Source organism: Orycteropus afer, unplaced genomic scaffold, assembly GCF_000298275.1.
Source record: "Orycteropus afer afer isolate SDZICR_OR568_19922 unplaced genomic scaffold, OryAfe1.0 scaffold00067, whole genome shotgun sequence".
In the NCBI taxonomy this organism is placed as follows: Eukaryota; Metazoa; Chordata; class Mammalia; order Tubulidentata; family Orycteropodidae; genus Orycteropus; species Orycteropus afer.
This window is the reverse complement of record NW_006921654.1, coordinates 10178571-10204933: the sequence shown is the minus strand read 5'-3', so window position 1 is coordinate 10204933 and position 26363 is coordinate 10178571. Positions and strand designations below refer to the sequence as shown.

The following is a 26363-nucleotide window of genomic DNA, read 5'->3' as shown; positions in this document are numbered from 1 at the left end:
ACAGGAGTGACCTCTTGAGACAGGAGTGACCTCTTGAGACAGGATGTTCTACAGGTTTTCAGTGTTTAAACAACGTTAAATGGTCTCACCTTGATTCTGAGTTCCAGGCCCTTTAGGACGCACTTCTTAAAGGGTTGGAAAGACAGGGTGGCATGTACGCTCTGCCCTACTTCCACAGTGCCATCGACAGGTGAGAATTCCAAGTACTGTAGCAGGGATTTGGAGCCAGACAGCTCCGTCTGGAAGCTGAAGTTGAATTTCCCAGTGTTGATAAAGCTGAATTCACATTGGACACATTCATTTAACTCTACCTGAGGGAGAGAGAGAGATCAAAGCATGATGTTGAATGAATATAAACCATGGCTTACATATGTAACATGTTAGGGATTGAATTGTGTCCCCCTAAAAGTTATATTGAAGTCCTAACCCCTGTACCCATGAATGTGGCTCTGTTTGGGCACAGAGGTTTTCTTTTGTATGTTAATGAAGTCATACCAGAGTAGGGTGGGTCCTACAGCTAATCACTTCTGAGAAGTATCCTCTAAAAAGAGTAGAACAGACAGAGACAGACACTTAAGGGGAAGACACATGTCAGGGGAGGACCTGTCTACAAACAAAGGAACATCAAGGATTGTTAGCAGACACCAGAAACAGAGAGAGGCCCACAGAAAGACTCAAGACAGGTGAGATCCTGATTTGGATTTTCAGTTTTCAGAACTGTGAGAAAACAAACTGAACAGGAAACAAATTTCATGTCCCTTAAAGCTACCCACTTGTGGTATTTTTTGTTATGGCAGCAGTAGGTGACTAAGACCTATTATGTCGGGGAAAAATATCTTTGGGGAAATTAGGATTGCAGGTGATGTTATGAGTTGAGTGTCATTAGCTTAATGCAATCAGATATTCCAGCAAGAGCTACCAAGTGCTGAGGGGCCCTCATATTTCAAAAGTAACATGGTAGTTTCATTCTTAGAACTCTCTCGGTCGTGAGACATATTTCTTATATGTTTAATGCAAGCATTCATTTCTCTACCCCCTGAAAAATAAAATACAAAATACTTCTCATCATAGGGAGCTCTGGTGGCATAGTGCCTAAGGCATCTGACTGCTCACCAGAAGGCTGGCGGTTCAAACCCACCAGCCACTCCTTGGAAGGAAGACCAGGCAATCTATTTCCATAGAGATACTACCTAGGAAACCCAAGGAGGGGTCGCTGTGAGTCAGAGTCGACTTGACGGCAGTGACTTGGGTGAGTCCTCATCATAAGCACACACATCCTGGATGGAGCCACCCCTTGGTTGCTCCTGTTCTGGTCTCCGCAGCGTTTGAAGCAGAAAGCTCCCCTAGAGAGTTCACTCCTCCCACCTGCCCCAGTCAGTGCAGAAATCCAGAGAGACAGTGTGGCTTTCTCATACTTTACCTCAAAAAAGTTGATGATATTGGTCTGGTTAGGGGTCAAGAAAGTGATTAAGCCAGTTCTGTCCTTGCACTTGATCCCCACATTCATAGTGTAGCCCTCAGCTTTGACATTTAAGGTCAGAGGTTGGGCTTTCCTTTTCACATTGCAGATTAAGTTAAAGTTCACATCTCCTTCCTGCTTAGGTGTGAAGAAAATATCAATAGGCAACCTGATTGAGGAAACAGACAGAAGATTAGTTCACAGGGTCAAACTGCTAAAACCAGCTACAATATATAGGCCCAGTGGATTAGCAGATACACTATGAGGAAAAGGCACGATAACTCCAAATTATGATAAATGTTGAAGATTTACCAGAGAAGGCCAGCCATTGCTCTGTGGATTCACAAATACAGAAGATAGCAAGGAAAAGAATACAAATACAATAGAAAATATTACAAACAGGGACTTAGAAGTCTCAAAGCTTTACCATTCATTGGAAAATGAACTGTAGGGAATAAGTAGAACAGAAATGGGAATTGTTAATATCTACATTTTAGAGTTAGAAGGGACTTTAGAAATGGAGGACTCTAGGGGAAACCGATTCTCCTGGCTGGCAGGCCTGGGACCTCTGCCATTTGGGGAAGGAACAGTCCTGGGATTTCCTCTTTCTATACCTGGACAGCGGTGGGAGCCAGCCTTCCATGGGAGATACAACTAGGCTGTTGCTAAAACCTTCCGAATACCGGGAGCTGTCCTGGAAGGCGAAATTGAAGCCCTGTTCCTCCTTGTTGATGATCTTCACGGTTTCCCTGGCTTCTCTGCCTGTGGAGGAAACAACACCCTCAGGGGAGTCCTCAGCAGTATCTCGGCAGATACCGTTCCACAGGCAAGACCAAGCCATTGTAGTAGAGGTTCCTCAACAACGTTTTTCTCTTCTTCCAGACTCCTCAGACTTTATCTGATAATCTCTTGCCCATCCCTCTGCTTTACAAATAACCTTTTCCCCACCCCCTCCTAGGGTGACTCCACATTTGGCTCCATCAATCCCTCGCTTCTGTGGGTGGCTCTCAGGAGTGTCACAGCTCTCCCAGTGTCATGACACTGTTTTCTCCCCTTGCTCCTTCAGGCCCAAGAACTGTAAAGCCTTCCTACCTTTGTTAATGCCCGGGGCTTCACCCTCTCTGGTTGGACCCTTAACTCTCCATAATCATCCCAGTATTGAACTCTTTAGAATTAGGGAAGTTTCCTGCCAGAACCCTGAGTCATACATCTCTTCCCTGACTATGTTGCTTTCTCTCACTTTCCTTGGCTATTGTAGAACATTTATTTTCCCACATAAACTTTAGAATCTTTTAATCTACTTCCCCAGAAAACCTTGTTGGGATTAAGGTTGCCATATTTAGAAAGTAATTTTAGTATAAGCATATCCCAAATACTGCATAATAATACTTATACTAAAATTTGTTGTTTATCTGAAAATTTAATTAGTCAATTGAGTGTTTTGCACTTCATTTGGTAACCCTAGTTAGGATTATAATTGGAACTTCATTAAATTTATATTTCATTTTGGGAGAATTGACAAATGTTCAGATTTTTTTTGAGGCATTTTAATAAGATTTTACAGTTTTCTTCATTATATGTATCTGTACTGGTCTTGACTGTTTTACAGCGTTGATAAGGGAGGGCCAAGAGGAACCAGTATTACTTACTTTCAAGACTTAAGCTATCATTGATATGCAAATATCATTTCTGTGGACATGGAGAGAACTCTTCTCTAGGAAGAATCCTGGTTTGGATAAGCCACTTTGGGTAGGGGTTATAAGACCACATAGGGGTCTCAATGGCTAGATTGCATGACTGCTTTCTAAGCAAGGTAGGCTGGGCTAAGTGCTTGGGCTCATTTTATTGAGAGATGTACACAACCTAAGTGCCAAAGCTTAACTGCTGGGGGCAATAAAAGATAGCAGACAGTTGGCATGGTGAGACAGGAAGGGAATCGGGCTAGCCAGGTCGAACAGGCCACTGACCCAATGCCCTTGAAATTTAAGCCTACATGCAGACCACCACATAATTCTTCCTTCTGGTGCCAGAGAACTGTTTGCGATGGCAAGCCTGGGCTTGGGTGAGTTAAGGGGCCATAATAAAAAGGCCCCATAAGCTTGACCAGTTGCAAAATGTTGATAAATCTTCCAGGCTGTTTTTCAAGTCCCTCATCAGGCACCCACTAGATGGAGAACATGTGCAGTAAAAATCAGCATGACCAACAAAGTGACCTTCCACCAGATGCAGGCGAAAGCAAAAATTTCTCAAACTTGGGTCCAGAGACATCACACATGCACAACCTGAACCTCAGAACCCCACCTACTCCATGAATAAAGATGACGCCTCCTTCTCGCCTAAAGCCCTTTAGAAACCTAGGAAATCCTTTGTTCGGTGGGAGACTGGACGCCAGCACAGGCGATAGCCCTCTCCATCTCTCCTTCAGGAGCTCTTCCCTTTCTCTTTAATGAACTTTGGCTTGTGCGGGCACTTTGCCTCTCCCATTCAATTCTTAGTTCGTAGATGGTAAGGAACTTCACTCAGGGTCCCAGGGACCCCGGTAACAATGAGCTGAAGGATAGGGGAAAAATGGAGGGAGAAGGAGGCTTCCTCCTAGGAGAGAAAGTCAGGAATTTAAAAAATATTTTACCCTGCAGTGTGCACTGTAAAATCTTTTCTCAGCTTCCCCACATGTTATTTATCTATTCTGGGTTATGCTGAAAGATTCTGACACAACTCAAATGGCTGCAGGATGAGAGTCAAGGCCACTCATGGAGGTATTCCAGATCTGGAAACAATCTCTCCATCTTTTTGTCTATCATCTCCTGACCTTCATTTCCAACCGCCCGTTTGACTCCTCACCTTGATGTCCCACCATCAACGTGACTGTCTCATACTAAATTCTCCATCTTTCTCTACAAACCAGTGACTATTTACACAAATACGACCAGCTTTCCTGGTAGATCTCCAAATCTCAGCCATTTTTTGACTCCCTTTTCTTTGGCTCTGCATTCATCCTTGCCAGGCTCTGCAGATTTTACCTCCGAAATGCTTCTTAGATCCTCACGATCTTCCTCCTACTTCAGACCCTCAGAACTCTTCTCCCAGAATGCTATAATGTCCTCTTAATTTGCCTCCCACCTGTGGTGGAGACTTTAAAGGCTCACCCACATCTTATTTTCCTCTCCTGTGTTCAACAGGCCTACAGAAGTAGGACACTTCACTACCCACCTACTATGAGTGCTTAAAGGAGCTGTTCTGGTAGTGCTGTGGTTAAAAAATTGAGATGCTAACCAATATGAGTCAGGGCCGACTCAATGGCAAATAACAACAACAACAACAACAACCAAAATGTCAGAGGTTCAAACCCACCAGCCACTCTGCAGGGGAAAAAGGTAGGGCAAACTGCTTCCATAAAGATTTACAGCCTTATGGACAGGCACATGGGGTGATATCAGGTAGATACACTACTTGGAGCCATCAATCCTGGGAGAAAGAAGGGCAGTGTTTGCACAGGGAGATACCATGGGGGGCAGGAGTGCATGGGAGGGAAGGACACAGGGAAGAGGTAACTACAGGGAGGAAGTGAACATATATTCATGTATCTATACAATGGATTACTAGAGCTGTTTTTTTTAAAAGTTCTTTCCCATGAATTGTTAATAGGATGATTAAAAGAAAAATGGAGTAAGATTAGTCTATAAAATTCATCCCAACATTTTCATTCAGTATAGAATTTTATATCTTTTTTAAAAAATAGTTAATGCTACATGTATTTATTTATCTGGCAAATGTCCATGATATTTTTAAAAGTTTAAATACTGAAGCAAATAAATGTATGTAGTATAACTTCATGTATTTATTGTTCAAAAAACTTAATAAACTTTTCCACCTACCTATGAGTATGAGAAACGTACAGAGATAATACACATTGCTTTGATGGAAAGGGAAGGATGGAATAGGGTGAGAGAGAAATTATTCAATTCTCTTTATTCAATGCCACATTGATTGACTATATTATAAAGGATATTCCTTTTATAAGGAGAAAAAATAGAATAAAGAATTAAAAAGTCCTTCAGCTTTAGCAGTCTTTTCTCCTATCTTACAAAATTGGGATTTTTCCTGTTGTTGTTGTTGTTGTTAAGTGCCGTCGAGTCGTTTCCGACTCATAGCGACCCCATGCACAGCAGAACGAAACACTGCCCGATCCCGCGCCAGCCCCACAATCCCTGCTATACTTGAGCCCATCATCGCAGCCACCGTATCAATCCATCTCCTTGAAGGCCTCCCCCTCTTTCGTCGACCCTCCACCCTACCAAGCATGACATCCTTCTCCAGGGAATGGTCCCTTCTGACAACATGACCAAAATAGGTGAGACGAAGTCTGGCCATTCTTGCTTCCAAGGAGCATTCTGGCTGTACTTCCTCCAGGACAGATCTGTTAGTTCTTTTAGCAGTCCACGGTACTTTCAGCATTCTTTGCCAGCACCACAACTCAAAAGCATCAACTCTTCTTCGGTCTTCCTTATTCATTGTCCAGCTCTCACATGCATACGAGGAGATTGGAAATATCATGGCTTGTGTCAGGCGCACCTTAGTCCTCAATGAGATATCCTTGCTCCTCAGCACTTGAAACAGTTCCTTCGTAGTTGACTTTCCCAATGCTACACGTCGTCTAATGTCCTGACTGCTGCTTCCGTCGGCATCGATTGTAGAACCAAGCAACGTGAATTCCTTGACAACCTCAATCTTCTCTCCATTTATTGTGATGCTGCTCATTGGTCCAGTTGTGAGGATTTTTGTTTTCTTTATGTTGAGATGTAATCCATACTGCAGACTGTATTCTTCAACCTTCATCAGTAGGTGCCTTAAGTCATCCTCACTTTCAGCAAGCAAAGTTGTATCGTCTGCATATCTCAGGTTGTTAATGATTCTTCCTCCAATCCTGATACCACGTTTTTCTTCATATAGTCCAGCTTCTCGGATTATTTGCTCAGCATATAGATTGAATAAGTGTGGAGAAAGAATACAACCCTGACACACTCCCTTCTTGATTTTAAACCATGTAGTGTCCCCTTGTTCTGTTCGAACGACAGCCTCCTGGTCAAGGTACAGATTCCTCATGACTTTTCCTAGTCACCTCTGATTTGAACCAGAGTGGACATCTCTGTGTATTTAATGCACACAAGGCAGCCTGGGTGGGACAAATTCTTAGGCACTCGACTATTAGCAGAAAGACTGGCAATTAGAATCCACCAAAGGTGCCTTGGAAGACAGGCCTGGCGTTCTCCTTCTCAAGGGTCACAGCCTTGAAAACACTATGAAGCAGCTGCACTCTGTACACATGGGGTCACCATGAGTCGGAACTGACTCATGTCAGTGTCGGGAGAGCAGGAACTGTGTGTTTTGTCCACTGGTGCATTCCCAGCCCACAGACAAGTACCTGGTTCATGCTAGGAGCTCCATGATATTTGCAGCAATATCTCATCACATATTCTAAGGGCACAGACAAGTAAGGATGAGGCTAACATGAGACTCTGGAAATGAACTTAGTTCTTCCAGGTGCTAAAGGAACCTGACAAGTAGGAAATTTGATTACATAATAAATAAGATCCGTATTTATTAAATTTCCTTAGGTTATTAATGTTTGGATTTAAAGGATACTTGATGGAAATTAGATTGAGAGGTAAACATTTCGCGGCTTTGTGAAAAGCAACAAAGCCCTGCCATGCTTCTGGAAGGTAGCAGGAAATGTTCTCCACCCCGCCTGCTCCCAGAGCTGACTGGTGGAGCCCCTCATGCAGGTCATGCTGACTTCAAGCACAAATTGACAGGGCAGCCTTACCAATGAGAAGACAACTGAAGTTGAGATGCGATTGGTCCAGAGAGATGAGAGGGTCAGTGGTTTTGCCTACCAGCAGGAAAGGGACTTTGATGTTATGTTCTGGGATTAAGAAAGTCCAGAACGATTCCGTGATGTCTAGATGGAAAGGCGTGAACTGGAACACAATCTAAGGAGACAATTTGGGAAAAAGTGGTAAGAGGCCCTTCTGTTTGCTCACCCTTTGTGGCCTTACAGCTCTGTGAGCACTAGGGCCATGATGGCTGGCATTACCGATTATCTCTACCCCTCGACATACAGTGTCTGTAAGGGTTTGCAGGTGTGGCTGCATCGGCAATGGCAGTATCTGACCTTTAAGGGAGTCTACCCTGCCCACAGTCTTTGCTGCCTAAGTTGCTATACTATGTGCCATGTATTTGGATGGCATGATTGTAACACAGCCATCTTGACCAAAGAGTTGGCACCTGTCATAGAGAAGGGCAATCTACATCCTTGACTACAGCCTGGCCCACAGCCCACATGGTCAGTGGGGTCAACTGGATTTCCATTTCAGAAATTTGGAATTAGAGAATCAAGTGACTGGGCCAGCTGGTATTGGAGCTGACGGTAAAAGACTCCATGAGGTTGAGTTATGGCATGCCATAAGCCCTTTGTTAAGTGAAATTACAAAGGAAAGCCCCCAAAACATTAAAATGAAAAGAGAAGGAGCCAGTAGGTAAACACAGAATGGAGTAGATAGATGAGCAGAAAGAAGTGAAGTGACCGAGAAGGGAAGCCCAAACCTCAAAGCTATCGCAGGCCCATTTTTCTCTGAGCTAACTTGAGTTGGCAACTAATCATCCTTGATTGGAAGATCAGAAGCATTCAGCTAGAATTGAACCAGACAAGTTAAAATGCACAGTCCATGCCAGTGCCATAGGGTGATGTAGGTGAGGTGTTTCAGGCTGCGTGTCATCCAAAGAGCAGCACGACCTTGGATGAATGGATGCTGCAACCTGCCCCGCCTGGAATCAGGAAGCATCTATGATCCATTTTTGGGCTGTAGGAGGCCAGATCCAAGGAGGACCGTGTCTGCAGTCCCTGGATCCTGTCATGCTCCCCGGATGGCCTGAATATTGACAGTGTGTAGAGGTCAAAAACAAGTGAAGAACTATACGTACGTTTTGTTGGTTTGTAAAGTGTTAAATATTGAGGTATGTGTAAAAATGGGGAGATTAACTTAAAAATCTGAAATTTTGGTTTCTCCCAGAAAGTTTGGGAGAGTTGGTAACCTGGGCCAACTCTCTGTTTTGAGAATTGTGCTATGGTTACCTGGCTCTGGTGCCCAGTGTTCCCTGTGGCCTGCCCATTCGTGTGACCTTCCTGAAGGCATTTTGATTTATACTGCCTTATGGGGTTTCTTTCTTTTCTTTTCTTAAATTGTGATTTGGGTGAAAATTTACAGAGCAAATTCACTTTCCATACAGCAGTTCACATACACTTTGTCTCATGACATTGACTACAATTTACCACAATGCAACAGCATATGGGTTTATTTCTGTCATCAAGATTCTCTGTAGAACTTACTAGACATGGAGCCTACATGTTTTGCCCATCAAGTTAGTATTTATTTAAGCCTGATCACATACTCAATGTCACTGTGTAAATATTTAGAACTAAGTCACAGGAAAAAACATTCCTTTTCTGTTTTGTCTTTTGGCCTGACCCAGTAAAACCACTCCTAGACCAAAAAATAATTCTTCACTTCTTGCTACTGAGTCACAGGGTCCCCAGGCACTGGTACCTGGCTCCCCTTTTCTGCTTTAATATTTGCAGGGTATTTGCACTGTATATCTGCAGGATATTTTTTAAACTGCATACACTGGAGTTCTTTGTTTCTCGATGGCCAGCCAAGAGAGCTCTGGCCTACCTCATTCATCAGGCTTGCCGACTGTGTACAGTTGTTACTCAGTAAATACTTGTCAAAGGAAGCATCCTTAGGCTATTCTCTGCATATGATCTATGGCACATTTGCTCCACAGAGAGGAACGTTTTAGACCCTGGCTTGAGTGGTCCTCATTTGTACATACCTCAGCTTTCTTTTCAGGGTGGATGGTGCCCTTTTCCGTAAGGCATGTGAAAGCTGGAGGGTTCTGGAGACTTTCAGCTTCATCAGAGATCCAGCAGAAAGAATAGGTGTTATTGGTTGGGTTCAAGATTGTGAAGGTCCTGGCCAAAGGGGAAGGAATTGACAGCAGGGAGTTAGAGAGGGGCTGAGGATTAGGCAAACGTCCTCAGAACCTGGCCCTAGAGCAGTGGGTTTTTCTGGGGTCAGAACTGTTTCAAGCTCTTTATTACTATATAAATGAAAACTCTATCTCAGCGAGGGATTCAGAGTATAGCTAGGACTCTGGCTGTGGGGTTAATGGTGGCAAGGGCACTTCCATTACAGTGCTCCTCTGTGGTCAAAGTGGTGTTCATGGATTGTACTTTTATGTCTTCTGAATCTTCACCAGGGTAAAAACCAACAAGCAAAACGGAGCTTCCTTGATTCAGCAGTTCTCTAAAGCTAAATCTCTAAAATTCACGTCTAACCCTAGGATTTCAAGCCTGCCTCCAGGAAATCAGTCTAGCTTGCATCTCTGAAGTTTTCCTCTGTGTTCCTTAGAAGGATTGACTTATATGAATCCAATCAACACAAATCTAAGCAACTCACTGGAGATGCTTCCCTCCTATGCCCACGGTGGTGAACTCAATCACTCGGGTGTTTGGATCCATGGTCCCACCACCAGGTCCTCGGAGCTCTGAGTTACACCGGTGACTGCTGATGTAATCCGAGTCTTTCAGGTCAAAATGGCAGAAAGGCAAGAAGCTTCGCCCTTTTGCTGCCAGGACTGGGCCTTGCTCTCCCGGTGGCAGGTTGGGAATCCTGGGAGAAGAAGGTTATTTTTATTTCTCACTCAGTTGCAGCTTTTGTAGTTGGTTGGATATGAGTATTAGTGCCACCAGAATGTGAGCTCCATGAGAACCGGGGTTGGGTCTGTCTCGGCCAACACCAAGACCTCAGCACCTTGGATAACGCATGGTACGTAGAAGATGCTCAGTGATCAACTACTGAAGGATTAATGCATGAATGGACTGAGTATGGTGAACCTGAATTACGGAGCCTTCTGTATCTCTAACTATGACTACAAGTTAAGTTCTTCCTCAGTGGTGAGAAAATCTTCCTGCTGTGAAATGAGCCAAGTCTTACCCTCAGGGACCCCTTACAGGCATCTGGTGGGATATGAGAACTGGCCCAGTAATACTGAAAAAGTATCCTGAGCTACTTGGAGAAGGTGAACTGGAGGCGAGCAGGCATCCAGCCCCAAGCCAGGGTGGTTCAGGTGTGGATGGGGTCCCTGTGGTATGACTGAAGGGACTCCTAAAGTTTATGATGCTTCATATAGGTCTCTGCCTAAGCCATAGTTCACAGAATTTCTCTGTACGGTGGTGGTTCTCCTTGGATCTCTCCCAGGAATAGGTACTACATCAAGTACTCTCCTTGTTCAATTGGATTAGCTTTTCTACGAGTGGGCCTGGGCATCTTGTAATCCTCACTTACTTATACATGTGGTCCCACACCACCTAATACCCTTTTTGTGCTTACGACGTGCCAGGCACTGTTCTAAGCTCTTTCCTTGCATTCATTCATTTACTCTTCACCACAAAGTGGGTATTGTTATTTCCACTTTTTATATGAGGAAACTGAGTCTCAGAGAAGGTACAAGAAAGCTTGCTCAAGTCCATGTTTGCCAAGGAGTGGAGTCCACCTGGTTTGCAGCCTGTTACTCAGAGTGAGCCTGTGTGTGGTCAGGAAGGGAGAGCTGGGCAGGGAGAGGAGTCTGGAGAAGGCTGATGAGCGTACAAAGACCACAGTCTCCTTGTTCTCCAAGGGTTTGCCCTTAAATCTTTCCAAAGGGAAGAGTGAAATTTGGGGCTGGGGTTGGGGGAAGGAGGAGTCAGGTGTTGAAAGAATGGTCAGGGGAGAGAAGAGGGGATTAGCACTGAGGGCTCTGCCTCTGCCAAGATGGGGGGTGCAGTTCTGGGGAGCACATTTTCTTACTGGCAGAAAAGGTTATTCTCGAACTCTCCAACTTCCAACGGGGAGAACTTCACTTGAAGCTTCTGACGCTTCCTGGCAGGCACGATGCCTGAGGCAGGCTCCACAGAGAAGGGTGATGGGGTGCCATCATTCCAGTGCTCCATGGCACTATCCAGAGAGCTGCCCGTGTGCAGCGTGCCCTGGCTAAGCTGATCCTTATAAGAGGAACCTGGGGGCAGAGAGAACAGAGAATGTTCCCCATTTACAGTGAAAGGGTAGGTGGGAGCCATGGAGGCAGCCCACTCACAGGTTTTCGTGGCTGTGAACCTTGTAGTGGGTGGACTTAACACGAGGCACGAGGGGTGAGGAGTCGCCTCACGGCTCTCAAAGTGACTCAGGAAACCTCTTCTTTTAATTCCATCATGTTTCCAAACTTGTTTCCTTTTGTTTTGTTTGTCCTGTGACTCAAGAGGGCAGATTAAATAGGTGTCTGTGGATCTAGTTTCTGGAGAATCGTTGCTTTATAATTTGGGGTTCATAATTTTGGTTAAAAAAGTCTTTGGGTCCCCCAAATCGCAGTAATCCTAACAATGAACAATGTATTTGCTACAAAGTGCTGGGCCCTCTTCTAAGTGCTTCATGCGTATTAACTGCCAACTTGGACATGAGTGTATTTCCCGGGGGAGAAGGTTCACGTTTTTATCAGCTTCTCCAAGGGACCTGTAACCCTCAGAAGGTTAAGACCTAAAAGAGGACATTCCTAGGGATGCTGGCCTCGTGGCGACTAGGTCTTGGCTCTGAGTGGGTGAGGCCAGCCTTAGAGTCTCTCAGGCTCAATGGGATTTGCAGGTATCATGAGACCCTGCTTTCTATGAGTGACTTAGAAGGCCGTCTGTGCAGCGCTGGCTTCTGCATGACCATGGCCCTTCTACTCATGAAGACTCAGCTCAAGCCCTTTGTTTTCCCTTTCATTGCATTTACCGTGGTTCTCTGGCATTGCAAAGCTGACAGCCTTCCCAGTCTCTTCTGAGACCCAGTTGAACTCCAGCTGCACATTTCCGGCATTAATCAGTTCAAACCTGCAAACACACCAGGGATGGACTTAAGAGATGTGCTGCAGGCGAATGCCGGCCTGCCTGCACACCATCGGCATTGTAACTTGTGTTTCTTCTTTAAGTCACTTCGTTTCTTAAAATATTTTTTAAAAGTTAACTTTATAAGCAATTTTACCTGAAAGCGTACATTTGATGTACTAGTTATATTTCTCTAAAACACACAAATCTATCTATCCATCATCCATGTATACATGTATCTATGTACATATGCATGTAAAAATATCCCAGTGTTTAGCACCTGAAGTCACCCTGTGGACAACTGTACTCCATGGCACTATGTAGTGAATGCTCAGTGGGCATCCCTGTCATCCTGGAGTCAGTATGTCCCTCTGAAAAATTCCCGAGAGGACACAAAATCCATTTTGCATGACAATACTGCCCTCAGGTGCAAATTCAGAAGCCCCTCCTTTCCTGAAATTACCTCCCCCCAGAAGCAAGGTCCTGGTGATTAGAAGGTCTGACCCCTGGCTGAGAACCAGATGTGGATGTTGGTTGCTTTGAACTCAAAGGCTGAATCGATGACCCTTTCTTGGCCTCAAGTCTCCCTGCTCTAAGCAAGAACTGGGAGAGGGAAGCTTTATCTGGAATTTGAAGAAAATGAGTGAGTGCCCATGTTCTTCCTGCTTTAGTGGAGCGGTGCGAGTTGAGAGCTTGGTGAGGAGTAGGTCTGGAATGGGGGTGGGAGTTAGTGTTCCATGGTCCAATCCATGGAAACCATGTACGGATGCCTGAAATCAAGTGCTTCCTCCGTGGGGGCTTGTGATTATTTTGTGGGTTTATGAGCACTGATCTTTATCCTAGGGAAGAGAAAAATTACAGAAAGTGGAAAAATCTCAGCACACAGAGGATTTTTCATAAAAGGAATTCTTTGTTAAGTTAGAAGTTGACAAACGTTTTTGTAAAGGGCCCAAACCAAACCAAACCGAACTCACTGCTACCAGGTCAATTCTGACTCATAGCAACCTCCTTTGGGTCTCTGAGGCAGGAAATCTGTATGGAAGCAGATTGCCAGTCTTTCTTCCACGGAATGGCTGGTGGGTTTGAACCACCAACCTTCTGGTTAGCAGTCACATCCTTTAGGTACTGCACCATCAGAGCTCCTTTTATAAAGGGCCAGAGATGAAATATTTTTTGGCTTTGTGGGCTATACAGTCTCTAGCAACTACTCAACTTTGCTGTTGTAGCATGAAAGCAACCGTAGGTGATACAGAACCAAATGGGCAGCTGTGTTCCAAGAACACTTGACTTCTAACAACAGGGTGCCTGAATTTGGCCCGTGGCCATCATTAGTCAGCTTCTCCCTCACGTGAAATGTCTATTAGCAGAAGATCTTACCTCCTGCCTTACATCTTTCGGTTCTTTAATACTTACAGAGGATATTTAAAGTACTTTCAACAAATGCAAAATCTGTCAAAAAGGTTAATAACTAATGACAATTTTACAAAATAGAAACAGCAGTAGTTTACTGTGTTTTCTTTGTAATTCTCAAAAATATTTATCAGCATCTTCTTTTTATGCTTTTTTTTACACATCCCCTCTTTCTTTCTCTTACTTCTTCATCTGGAGACCTCTTACTTGTCTCCTGAACTTCAGCTTGGGCACCAGCTTGTCTGGAAAGCCCTCGCCGACAGTCTTTCTCTCCCATGTCTTGGTTTGTTTTAGGTCCTCTTTTGCTGTACGCACAGGACACCACACTGCAACCACTGTTCATCCCACTTTTACCTATCCCTCCCACCTTGTCCCTAGACTATGAACTCCTGGAGGGCAAGGCTCGTGCCTTCTTTGTATTCCTGCATCTGAGTGTGGATGAAGGGGTAACATAACCCTTTCTGTTTCTCAAAGACAAATCTGACCTTCAATTAACTTCGTATCTCTGTTCCTCTGGAAACCTGATTAGCGAGGAATGTCAGCTGCATTTTTAGGCAACACTGCTGACAGCAAAAATGATCCCTGATGGTAAATCACATTTGGATTGGGAGAATCTATGAGTACCAGGAAGGAAACCACAGCTTTGAGGTTCTTTGACTATAGTGTAGAGTCTCATAACTGGGCATGGCCCCTGAGGGAACCCTTGGAGTCATGTCTATGGGGTAGTTATGAGAAATGTTAGCTTCTGTTGGGCATGGTGCTTCTAAACCAAGGTGGACTTCATACCCACTAGGGTAGATACAGCTCTGGTAGCATAGTGGCTAGTCCGGTTTGACTCGATGGCACATAACAACAACAACAAGGGTAGATATTGTCTGAGTTGTCTCCTGGGAGGGTGACAATGACAACAGTGCCTGGGTGGCTGTCTGGATGCTGCAAGAATTATTTCCACTAAAGAGGACTGCCTGATGTAACATCCTGATAGGCTTTGTTTTCTGGCCTATATCTTGATGTCAAGTGTGATCTTCAACAGCTTTGTAAGTCTGAAGGTTTCGTTGGACCCAAAAAGATCTCCAGAAGGTGCTACACTGATCTGATGCTTGGTATATGCTGTAGTAGACACTGAGCACATGTTTGATGAATGAGGGAATGAATGACAGAATAAAAGAACTTCTCTAATGAGTGTTCTGAGGTTTCTGATGACTCACTCAAATACTCGGGTCTGGTAAACCAGCGTATCCTTAAAGCGCACATCACTCGTGGGGCACCGGTATGAAGCAAAATCCACATTGGCGCTGATCTGTAGGTGCAGTTCTCGGTAGATTTCTTCCAGTACGGTGTGGGCAGGCTCAGGATCTGTCTCTATCACCTGTAACAAAGGCAACCAAGTCCTCAGTGGTAAAGAGTCAGCCCCCTTACAGGAATAAAACCCCTCCCCCAAAAAACAGAAAAAACAAACTCACTGCCATGGAGTTGGAGCTGACTCACAGTGACCCCTCCTTGGGTTTCCAAGGCGGTATCACTACGGAAGTAGATTGCCCAACCTTCCTTCCGAGGAGTGGCAGGTGGGTTTGAAACACCAGCTTTCTGGTTAGCAGTCAAGTGCCTAAGGCATTACATCACAAGAGCTCCTCTCACAGGAATAATGAGGGGGAAAACACGGTGCTTTATTCTACCCATGCAAACTAACACCAATCCAGAAGAAATGATAAAGGGAAACCTAAATTATCTATAGAATGGAAAAGGAGGAAATTAAATAACAAGTGACAGAATATTAGGACTGCACTGGCATGAGTTCTGGAATCAGGTGGATTCTAATAGAGGCAAAAGGAAGGAAATCATAAACACAGGAATAGAAATTAAAGCTTTAGAAAGCAAACACAACACAGAGACACTGGCAAAGCCAAAAGTGATTCATCTGAACAAAAAATATTAAAAACTTTTGGTGAGACTGAGCAAAAAAAAAAAAAAAAAAAGAAAGAAAACACAAATAATCAATATCAGGAATATGAATGGGGATATAACCCAAGATCATACAGTTCAAACAGATTAAAAGAAAACTTTATGAACAATTTTACAAAAGTACGTATGAAAATTTTGTAGAAAGACAAATGCCTAGAAAAAACAATTTAATAAAGTTGACTCAAGAAGAAATAAAAAACTGAAATGTCCTATAACTGTTAAAGAAACTGAATACAGGCATAATTTGTTTCATTATGCTTTGCAGATACTGTTTTTTTACTGAAGGTGTGTGGCAACCCTGCATCGAGCAAGTCTATTGGCCTTATTTTTCCAAAGAATGTGCTCACTTCATGTCTCTGTGTCACATTTTGGTAATTCTCACAATATTTCAAAACTTTTTCACAATGCTATTGCACACTTTGCAGATTACGATATAGTGTAAACATAACTTTTATATGCACTAGAAACCCTAAAATTAGTGTGTGTTGCTTTATTGTGATATTCCTTTTATTTCAGTGGTCTAGAACTGCACCTGCAGTATCTCTGAGGTATGCCTTCACTCACTGCCACTGAGTCAATTCCGACTCATGGTGACCCCCACTGGGTTCCTGAGGCTGTAAATCTTTGTGGAAGTAGATCTCCCCCTCTTCCTTCCATGGAGCGGCTGGTGGGTTTGAACTGCTGACCTTCTGGTTAGCAGCCAGATGCCTTAGCCACTATGCCACCAGAGCTCCTTGAGGTATGCCTTTAGTAGTAAATAAATCTAAAAGAAAACTTAAATAAATGTACAAATAAAACCTAATAGTGGACCAGGTTTGCTGGTCTGATAGAGCCTGATGGAACCACTGAGACTATGGCCCCTAGCTGCCCTTCAGGTCTGAAATTGAACCCACTCCTGTGGCTTCCAGTCAAACAAAAGACAGGCACATAAGCTGAACATTTACATTAGGTAGATGCACTCCTTGGAAAGATCAATCATGGGAGAATAGAAGGGCTGTGTATGCACAGGGAGAGAGCTCAGGAGGCATGAGGGCATGGCAGGGAAGGACATAGGGAGAGGTAACTATGGGGAGGAAGTGGGAGGGGAGCTATTGCATTGTGGGAAATTACAGTCAATGTCATAAGACAAAGTGTATGTGAGCTGCTGAATGGAAAGTGAATTTGCTCTGTAAACATTCACCCAAATCACAATTAAAAAACCCCAAAAACCTATTGATGGAAAAGACAAGTTAATATTACAAAAATATCAATTCATTGGACTCCAGACTTTGGAGGGTAGACGAACCTCTGAAACAATTGTCCCGGACTATTAAACCAAAAATATCCCCTGAAGTCTTCTTAAAACCAAATAATGGTTTAGCTAACTAGTTAAAGAAGTCCTCCTTGAGCATTATGCCTTTTTAAGAACTCCCTATGTGGGATCAAACGGACAACAGCAACTCGAAAGTTTAGGGGAGGAACAACTTGGAAAAGGAGGGTGAGAATGGCTGCACAACTTGAAGAACGCAATCGGTGTCACTGAATGGTACATGAAGAAACTGTTGAATCAGTGTTTGCTGTGTATATTCTCAACAACAACAAAATAAATGAAATGTAGGGGGAAAAAAAAAGGAATTGGCCAATAAGCACATAAAAAGATGCTCAACATCATTAGTCATTAGGAAAAATACAAATCAAAACCACAATGAGATACCACATCACCTCTACTGGAATGGCTATTATTAAAAAAAAGGAAAATAACAAGTGTTGGCGAGATGTGGAAAAGTTGGAGCCTCTGTGCATCTGTCAGTGGAGACTGGCATGTTGCTAGGATGCGGAACACGTTTCCGGTGAGCTTCTAGGCTAAGACAGACTAGAAAGAAATGCCTGCAGATGTACTTCTGGAAACCAGCCAATCACAACCAATCCTGGGCAGGGCACAGGACCAGGAAGCATTTTAGTCTGCTCTGCACGTGGTCACCATGTGTCAGCAACCAACTCAAGGCAGCTACCAATAATCCTAGACATGTGCTCACCCCTGGATCGCTTTAATATAATCAGCACCCATAATACAATTAGCATATAATTGAATATAGTTGCTCATTCAGGAAAAAAAAAAAAAGTCAATTCTTCCTAAACTGATATATACACACAAACCAATTCCAGTCAAGTTTCCATCAGGGTTTTCATGGTACTTGGTAAATACATACCAGAATTACATTCAAAAGTAAAGGGCTAATGATAACCAAGACACTTCTGACGAAAACAGGGAAGAGGGACTTTCCTTCCAGATATCAGGTATGGTGACAAAGCTATAAAAATTAAAAGAGTATAAACTTAGCATAGAGATAGACCAGTTGACAATGAAATAAAATAGAGAGATCAGACACAGCCTAGGCATATATAATATATATATATAAGATAATGGAGTCCTGCAGGTCATGAGGAAACAGAAAGGATAAACAAAGGGAGTTTCCAAGATTAGTTATATAGATGGAAAGAAAGAAAATTGGATTCTTGCCTCACACCATATGGAAAATCCAGGTAGGTCAAGGACTTAAATACCAAAATTACAGCTCTTCAAGTTTTTAAATTTTTTAATAGTGGAATATCTTTATGATATGATAAAGAAAGGTTTTTTAAAAATAAGACAGAAAAAGTGATAAATACAAAATAAAAGATCGATAAATTAGCCTAAATTAAAATAAAGAATATGTTTTGTTCATCAAAAGAAATGTTAAAGAAAACAAAAAGATAAGGTATAAACTGGGTGAGGATATTTACCAAAAAATGATACAAACAGAAGATTTTATCAAATATAAAATAACTCACACAAAGGACGACCATCATAACTGAAAAATGGGCAAAATACATGAAAAGGAATTCACAGAAGAGAGAACTTTCATGGTCAATAACAACATGTTCAACCTCAGTGATCAAAGAAATGCAAATAAGTCCATAAAGAGACACCATTTCACATTCACTCAAATGACAAAAATCAAGAAGTGTGATACTGCCAAGTGCTGGAGACGACGTGGATCAATAAGAGTTCTTTGCAAGTGGGACTTTAAATTGGTTCAGCCACTTTGGAAAACACTTGGGCATTATCCTGAAAAGTTGTACATTCACATTCATTAGTTATACTTCTAAGAATATAACCTCCTGTAATATACACTACACGACATGAACAAGAATGCTCATAGCAACACTGTCCACAATAGCAAAATCCAAAATAATTTCCAAAAGAAAAATGGTAACAATAGAATTTTATATAGCAGGGAAGATGGATGAACTATAAACACATGAGCAATATGGATGATCACATGCAATAATCTTTTTTTTTTTAAATGAAGTTAAAAATAACTACAACTAAACAACATACCTTCTCAGAACACACAGGTGAAACAAACAAAGAAAGGAATGAGTGAGACAGGATTCAGGCTCATGGTTGCAGCTAAGCGGGAAGCAGGGGGATGGGATGCGTGGAACCACATCAGCAGTCAGTGTTCTACTTCCTGTGTGGGGTATGGTTTGTCTTTGTCATGTTGTTGTCATGTGCCGTCAATTCGGCCCTGACTTATAGTGACCCCTCCTTGGGTTTCCCAGGCAGTATCACTACGGAAGTAGATTGCCCAATCTTCCTTCCGAGGAGTGGCTGGTGGGTTTGAACCGCCAGCCTTCTGGTTAGCAGTCAAGTGCCTTAGGCACTATGCTACTACATTACTGAAAAAAAAAAAAAAAACTAACCAAGGAATAAATAAAAGAGGGGCATGCATGTATGCAACAAAAATGATATCTTGTCATGAACCAAAGATTACAATTAGTCACATTCTGGACACCTGAGGGACAAGGAAACAACAAAAAGATCAGCCAGACCATTCGTAAAGAATCAGTTTTGGGGGGACTTGCTTAACCAGACATCAAGACTTAAGCTAAGGCTTTGGCAATGAAGGTGTGTGATATTTGTGCTACGAGTGGTATGAATGAGAGGTAGCAAGCTTGAAAATTCAGTTTGTCACTTTTGAAACTAAAGTGAAGTAGAACAGGAGCCTTTTTTTTCTTTCTATTTTTTCCATAAAAGAAGGAAATGAGGAGAAATTGAACTTGGAACCAGTAAGCATTCAACCAACGTTAGCCTGGTCAGACCCGTGCTCTGTGATCCCACTCACCTTTTTTTTTGTGCTCAAAGTCCCAGGAACGTTCCTGAACATGTCCACCCACTTGACGGTGCGCATGCGGTCGTCCCAGTCGGGGACCTGGTCTGTGGGGAGCTGAAAGGCGATCCTGGAGAGCTTGCACTTGACCCCCATCTTCTTCAGGGTGATGGGCAAGTCCGACTTCAGGGTCACCACTATGTCCTTGGCACATCCAGGATGTAGGTGGCCCAGCTGAGGAAGAGCCTGCTATTAATATTCTTGGGGAATTCAACCTTGAAAACTCTTGATACCTGGTGACAGTCTAGAGAAGGGGTGGAAGCCAAAAGCCTTGGCAAAAATGTATCATTCGAGGCTGTATGTGTAGATTGACTGAAATGTGTTCAAGAGGTTCTCAGATTGAAATACAATCACGGTAACAAAAACTAACATGTATCAAACTGATGTTCACTTCTGACACTACTGTCAGCCTTTACACTGTGAATCTCTACAACCCTATGCAATATGGACAATTATCACCTGCATTTTACAGATAAGGAAACTGGACACAGAGATTAAGTAAGTTGCTGAAGATTATACCATTGGTATTAGAAGAACTAGGGGACCCACAGCTCCAGATGCTGCCCTCTTAACCACTTTGCACTTTTAAATCAATACAATCTGGACAATTATGGATGGAGGAACCCAGGATGGCAGTGGTTTTCAAACTGTGGTCCAGTCTGGGCACTCCTGGGATCTCCAAGTCCTTTTCAGGGGCCCCAAGAAGTCAAAACCATGTTTATAGCAATGCTAAGGCATCATGTGATTTTTCACACGTTTTCTCAAAGTATACAATGGACACCTCCAGAGGTTCCATGACATAATGCTACTGCAACAGAAGCAGAGAGCAGAATCCATCGCCTTCCATTAAGCTAAACATTAGAGAGATTTGCTGATTTGCAAAATGATGTTATTTTAGGGGCAGGCGTAGAAGGGGAGTTGTTGCTTTGGAGTAAATTGTAGTCAATGTCATGAGACAAAGTATATGTGAGCTGCTGTATGGAAAGTGAATTTGATCTGTAAACTTTCACCCAAATCACAATTAAAAAAGAGAGAGAGAAAGAAATGTCATAAGACCAAAAAAAAGGTTGTTGTTGTTGTTGTTGTTGTTGTTGTTATGTGCCGTCGAGTCGGCCCCGACTCATAGCGACCCCTCCTTGGGTTTCCGAGGCAGTATCACTACGGAAGTAGGATTGCCCAACCTTCCTTCCGAGGAGTGGCTGGTGGGTTTGAACCGCCAGCCGTCTGGTTAGCAGGCAAGTGTCTTAGCCACTATGCTACCAGAGCTCAAAAAAATTACTTGAAAGATTGGATTAATAAAATCATTCACACTGTAAAACAAATGTCATTTTTCTCACTAGATGATTTGTTTTCTTTTGGAAAATACACCTATTTTCATGAAAATATGGTATTTATATTAACAAGTAATGGGTTTAGTATTGTGTTTTTAAATAAATAAATATTTTTAAACATTCTCAGTTTTAATTTCTCATGTGGTAAATATTCATTTAGTATGTATGAACACACACACACACATATATCTATATATACACCAAATGTATGAAAGTCATAATTATCATGCTTCTGATTGTTAAAACAAACCTCTCTGAAAAGTGAGCAGAGAACAATGCCTAGCACTTCCCAAGGCCATTAGTACACACGTGTGCATGTACATATATGTAAGCAGGTATATGTGTTCAGGTGTGTGTGCAGACATGTGTAAATGGACTTTAAGAAGCTTATCTCTTCCTTCTTCAACTAACACTTTGCTAATAAAGATAATGCTCAAATTAGATTACCCTATTAGAGTATACTGTCTGTTTCCTCATCTGCAAAATGCAGATAATAATTGTACTCACCTCATAGGTTGTTGAGAGGATTAAATGAATTAATCCATGTAAAAGTCTTGGAACTACCTCTGGCATAGAGCAAGCACTTAATTCACACTAGCTATGACTCAGGGTTAGATTCGGAACTGTCAGGAGAATTAAAAATGAACTTTGCATTCCTTCTGGGAAGCAAAACTTCTTCCTGACAGCAGCACTCAAAGATTTAAAGGTGACAAAAGTAAGGTTCCTAAACCTGTGTTCTGCCCTGGAGTCCTACACTTGAGCAGACTTGGTAACTGTGTATAAGTCAAGCAGAAGGCTGTGAGCACTAGTGTCCTGGGAAATCAGAAGCGAAATGTCTAGAAAAGCAACTGATGACCAGAGGCTAGGATCTGCTACAATGCTGTCCTGGGCCTTGTTCAACATGGAGTTCCAGGGAGTAATCTAAAACACTCGGGCTGTGTGGTGCTAAAAGAGGAAGTTAGAAAAGGGGCTTTGGAGGTAAATAAGATTGGGAAATTCCAGGTAAAACAAAGTCGACTGGGTTTCAGTGTGCTCAAGAGCCCTCAGAACCTCTAAGAGAAAGATGTAACTTGCAAGGTTTTCGAAACCCTGGTCTTCCACAGAAAGTACCACCCCCTTTATAGCTTTTGGTCAACTACTTTTGTAGGACTAACGTTCTGAAGAACACACACGTAGGCAGCACAGGTTTACACTCTGGGGTAGGAAGACTGGGACCTGTATTTGTCCATGTAAGCCTTCCCAGAACTCCTAAACATCTACCCGGCAATAGTCTTGCAGACTTCATTCTCTGCTCTTCCCCTCTTAGGCCAAGGGGACACAAGCAGTGTTCCCCAGCACCAAGTCTGTGGGAGGGATAGGGTCTCGGTTGTCTCCCAGCCTAGGGAAGCAGACCCTGCATCCGTGGGAACAGGCTGACAATCAGATTAGGGCTGGTCAGGCTTCAGAGAATCTGGAAAACAGTGAGTGGCTTTCACTTACCTGTGGGGAGAAAGAAAGTGTGGCTAAAACGGGCCATTCGAACCGTATCACAGTCACTTGGCTGTGGTTAGTGATCGTGAAGCTCACGTTATAGCTGTTGCCAATGTGGCAGTCCCCAAACTGGATGTGGTCCACCAGAGCAGCTATGGGACAGAAGCAGAAAGCCAGTGAGTCCTCCCTGGTCCCCGCCCCCCCCCCCCAGCACTGTCTGCTGTGAGGAGGCAGCACCTGGTAGGCACTATGCCTCATCCTCATGCAATCCTTCCGTCCCAGGACAGCTGTATTTGAAAACATGGAGCCCCTAAACAGCAAGACTATGCCCTCACCCCAGAGGCATCAACCTGCCCATCCATTCATCCATCCTCCATCCACAGATGGCCCCTACCTCCATTTGTATGAGAAAACAAATGCTGCCTACTTCATTTGTTTGGCAAGACAACACTATTAAGGGTTAATGCTACCAGATAAAAATACAAGATCCCCAGTTACAATTGAGTATAAGATAAACAACAGATAAGTTTTGAGTATAGGTATGTCCCCAAATATTGCACAAGATATATTTATACTAAAAATGTATTCGCTGTTTATCAGAAATTCAAATCTATTCTTATCTGCTAAATCTGGTGGCCATATTATAGGGGTGAAATCAGATTTCGGAACTAGGCTTCACCATTCACTCCTGCATGGCCCCTGACAAAAGAGATGTCACCCTGTAGCAGGAAATGGGTAAAATACTAAATATGTAAGGAGCCTCAAGTTTAACTCTTGCATATTGCCTGACGCTATAATCCCTGACTGCAATTAAGCTCCTAGAAATACTGTCGGACTGTATTTATAACTCACTATGTAACAATTAGCCACACATTTGGGTTTTTAACAAATGTTTTTCAATAATCATGATGAAGTAGGTTCTTTTCCCATCCCAAAGAACACAATCCACCCAGTGACGCACTGGCTGAACAGCACTCTGTAAGCACTAATGTGGACACGCATCATCTGTGGACCTTGGTAAAACGCGGACTGATTCAGCAGCTGACGTGGGGCCTGAAATCCCAACTTCTAAAAAGCTCTCAAAGGAACTCTGGCTGTGTAGCAGTTAAGGCATTTGGTTGCTAACCAAAAGGTTGGTGGTTTGAACCCATTGTCTACTCTGCAGAAGAAAGGTGAGGCAGTCTGCTTCTATACAGGTTTACAGCTTTGGAAACCAAATGCAGGTCGCTATGAGTTGGAATCGACTTGATGGCAGTGAGTTTGGTTTGGAGTTTGAACAAGCTCCCAAGGAGCCCTGGGGGTGCAGTGGTTAAGGACTCATCTGTTATTAACCAAAAGGTTGGCAGTTTGAACCCACTAGCTACTCTGAAGGAGAAAGATTTAACAGTCTGCTCCTGTAAAGACTACAGCTTTGGAAACCCTATGGGACAACTCTACCCTGTCCTACAGGGCTGCTATTAGTTGAAATTGATCCAGCAGCATTTTTTTTTTTTTTTTAACCAGCTCCCAGGAGATGCAGATGTTATGGGTCCTTGTAAGCTGAACTTGAATGTCTATTAAACTATACCACCTTAAGGACAGGGACTGTTTCTTATTAGTCTTTGCAAGTCTAGGGCTTAGTGCAGTGCTTGGCATGTGCACAATGAACGTTCAATATGCATTTATTAAGCACATGAATAAATGGGCAAATGAATGTCGTGACTGTGCCAGGCATGATGGAGCACACGGTGATGAAGGGGAGATTCATCCCTAAGTTCCCTGGAAGCCAGCCAGTCTACTCTCAGACTTCACTCTCCTTTTGCAATGACTCGAGAGCCAACGGTTGTTGACACCTGACTGCCACTTCTCGCACCTGCTACCATGTCTTCCATCATATTTTCCTCAGAGATCTCGGTGATCTCAGTGACACCTGAGGCCTCCTGGCTGGTGGAAGGCACCAGCCCGTGGATGTTGTCCAAGGTGATGTCATCCTCATAGCCTTCTCCCACCAAGTGGATGATGGTCTCCTCGTATTGATTGTTGACCACTGACAAGTGGATGGTGCCTGCCATCCTCCCAACCTTCTGGGAGTGGAAAAGCACGTCAAATTCAGCTGTCTCTCCAGGAGAGACAAGGAGGGAGGCTGTGTGAGCTTTCTTTGCTGCAATGAAAAAAAAAATGATTGAGAAGCAGATTAAAAAAAGATACATCAATAAAGGGCCTGGCTCAGGGGACAGCAGCCCTCCCACAGGACCAAGCCTTTGCTACAGAGGCCACTGGTGATAAGAGTGGGTATCTGACCCTGGCTGGTCATGACTAATCCCATGAAAAACCAGCTGAGATCCACACTGTCCTCCAGAAGGTAACCTCTCTCTCCACTCACCTTTTTCATTTGGTTTGTTTTCCTCTGAAATATACAAGTAGGAGGTAGTGGGCCTTCCTTTCAGGGAGAAGACTCCTAGTTGGTCCTGCAGGTCCACATGCAGCTGGCAGAGGGAAAGCAGGAAGGAGCATGAGGTGCACAGCCTGGGCCCCGGTTTCAGTCTGAAGTGAGACACTACACTGGCCAGTACCCAAAAAAGTAATCATGGTGAATGCTCACTTTTTTTTTAAGTTTCTTACTAAGAGAGACAAAGAATAAATGTATGACCTGAAGAGGGCAGAAGAAAATTGAGTCAGGTTAACCCTTGCTAGCCATCCAGGTGAGGAACTGGTGGCCCAGAGCCTAAAAGTGCCTTTCTAGGCCACACAGCTAACTAGTGTCAAAGTGGGGTTTCCAAGGCCTCTGTTATGGACAAAGGCAGATGCAAATAGACGCTGGATAATAAAACGGAATTGAATACTCATAATTCTATGAGGACCTGCGTGAATGTGAGTTCCCAAAACCCAATGAAAGCCCACACCTTCTGGGCTCTAAACATTAGTTGTGTGACAGTGTAATGCTGAGCATACTAACCGAGAGGAAAACAAAACCGTGCATGTGACCAACTTGGAGAAAAGGGGCTGTTCCTGGGTCATTGGAAGGAAGGTAAGACTAAAGCTCGTGATCTGACTTTAGGTGTGAGGAAATCAGCCGACATCTTTAAAAGACAGTAATGCTGGCATTATCATGAATTAGATTCAATAACATAAAGGTGAGGGATGAGGAGTAAGGAAGAAAGAGTGACATCACAAAGAAGTCTTCTGAGATTTTTAAAAAAGTCATTATATATTTAGAAATAACCTTAATAAAAGAAACTATGTGGAGAAATTACATGAAAAAAATTGATATAACGGAAGATGTAAATAATTGAGTGAAAATCCTAAGTATTACTCCCACTGGAGGGCCTAGATGAGGCGCTCTTGTGGTATAGTGGGTAAGACGTGGTTGCTAACTGAAAGGTCTGTGGTTCAAACCCACCAGCTGCTCTGTGGGAGGAAGAGGAGCCAATCTCCTTCCATAAAGATTTACAGCCTTGGGAACCCAATGGGAGTCTCTATGAGTCAGAATTGACTTGATGGCAGTGGGTTTGGTTTAATTTTGGAGGGCCTAGATACTCTAAAACAAGAAAGTCTTCCCAAATAATTCACAGGCTTCCCAATAGTATTTATTTATTTATTTT

The 26363-nt window shown here is 43.2% G+C and overlaps 1 protein-coding gene across 1 annotated transcript in view; it reads right to left on the bottom strand.

Moving 5' to 3' along the window:
* The window catches only part of HYDIN (HYDIN axonemal central pair apparatus protein), a 333125-nt gene that overhangs the window by 26934 nt on the left and 279828 nt on the right, over positions 1–26363 (bottom strand). Inside the window, exons 63-75 of the mRNA XM_042780857.1 lie at positions 25145–25247; positions 24635–24922; positions 22792–22934; positions 19937–20155; positions 15035–15195; positions 12325–12422; positions 11365–11572; positions 9976–10188; positions 9350–9488; positions 7284–7449; positions 2074–2221; positions 1421–1628; positions 90–311 (exon numbers count right to left, since the gene is read on the bottom strand). Coding sequence (XP_042636791.1) covers positions 90–311; positions 1421–1628; positions 2074–2221; positions 7284–7449; positions 9350–9488; positions 9976–10188; positions 11365–11572; positions 12325–12422; positions 15035–15195; positions 19937–20155; positions 22792–22934; positions 24635–24922; positions 25145–25247 — 2316 coding nt within the window. The remainder of the gene's footprint in view (positions 1–89; positions 312–1420; positions 1629–2073; positions 2222–7283; positions 7450–9349; positions 9489–9975; positions 10189–11364; positions 11573–12324; positions 12423–15034; positions 15196–19936; positions 20156–22791; positions 22935–24634; positions 24923–25144; positions 25248–26363) is intronic.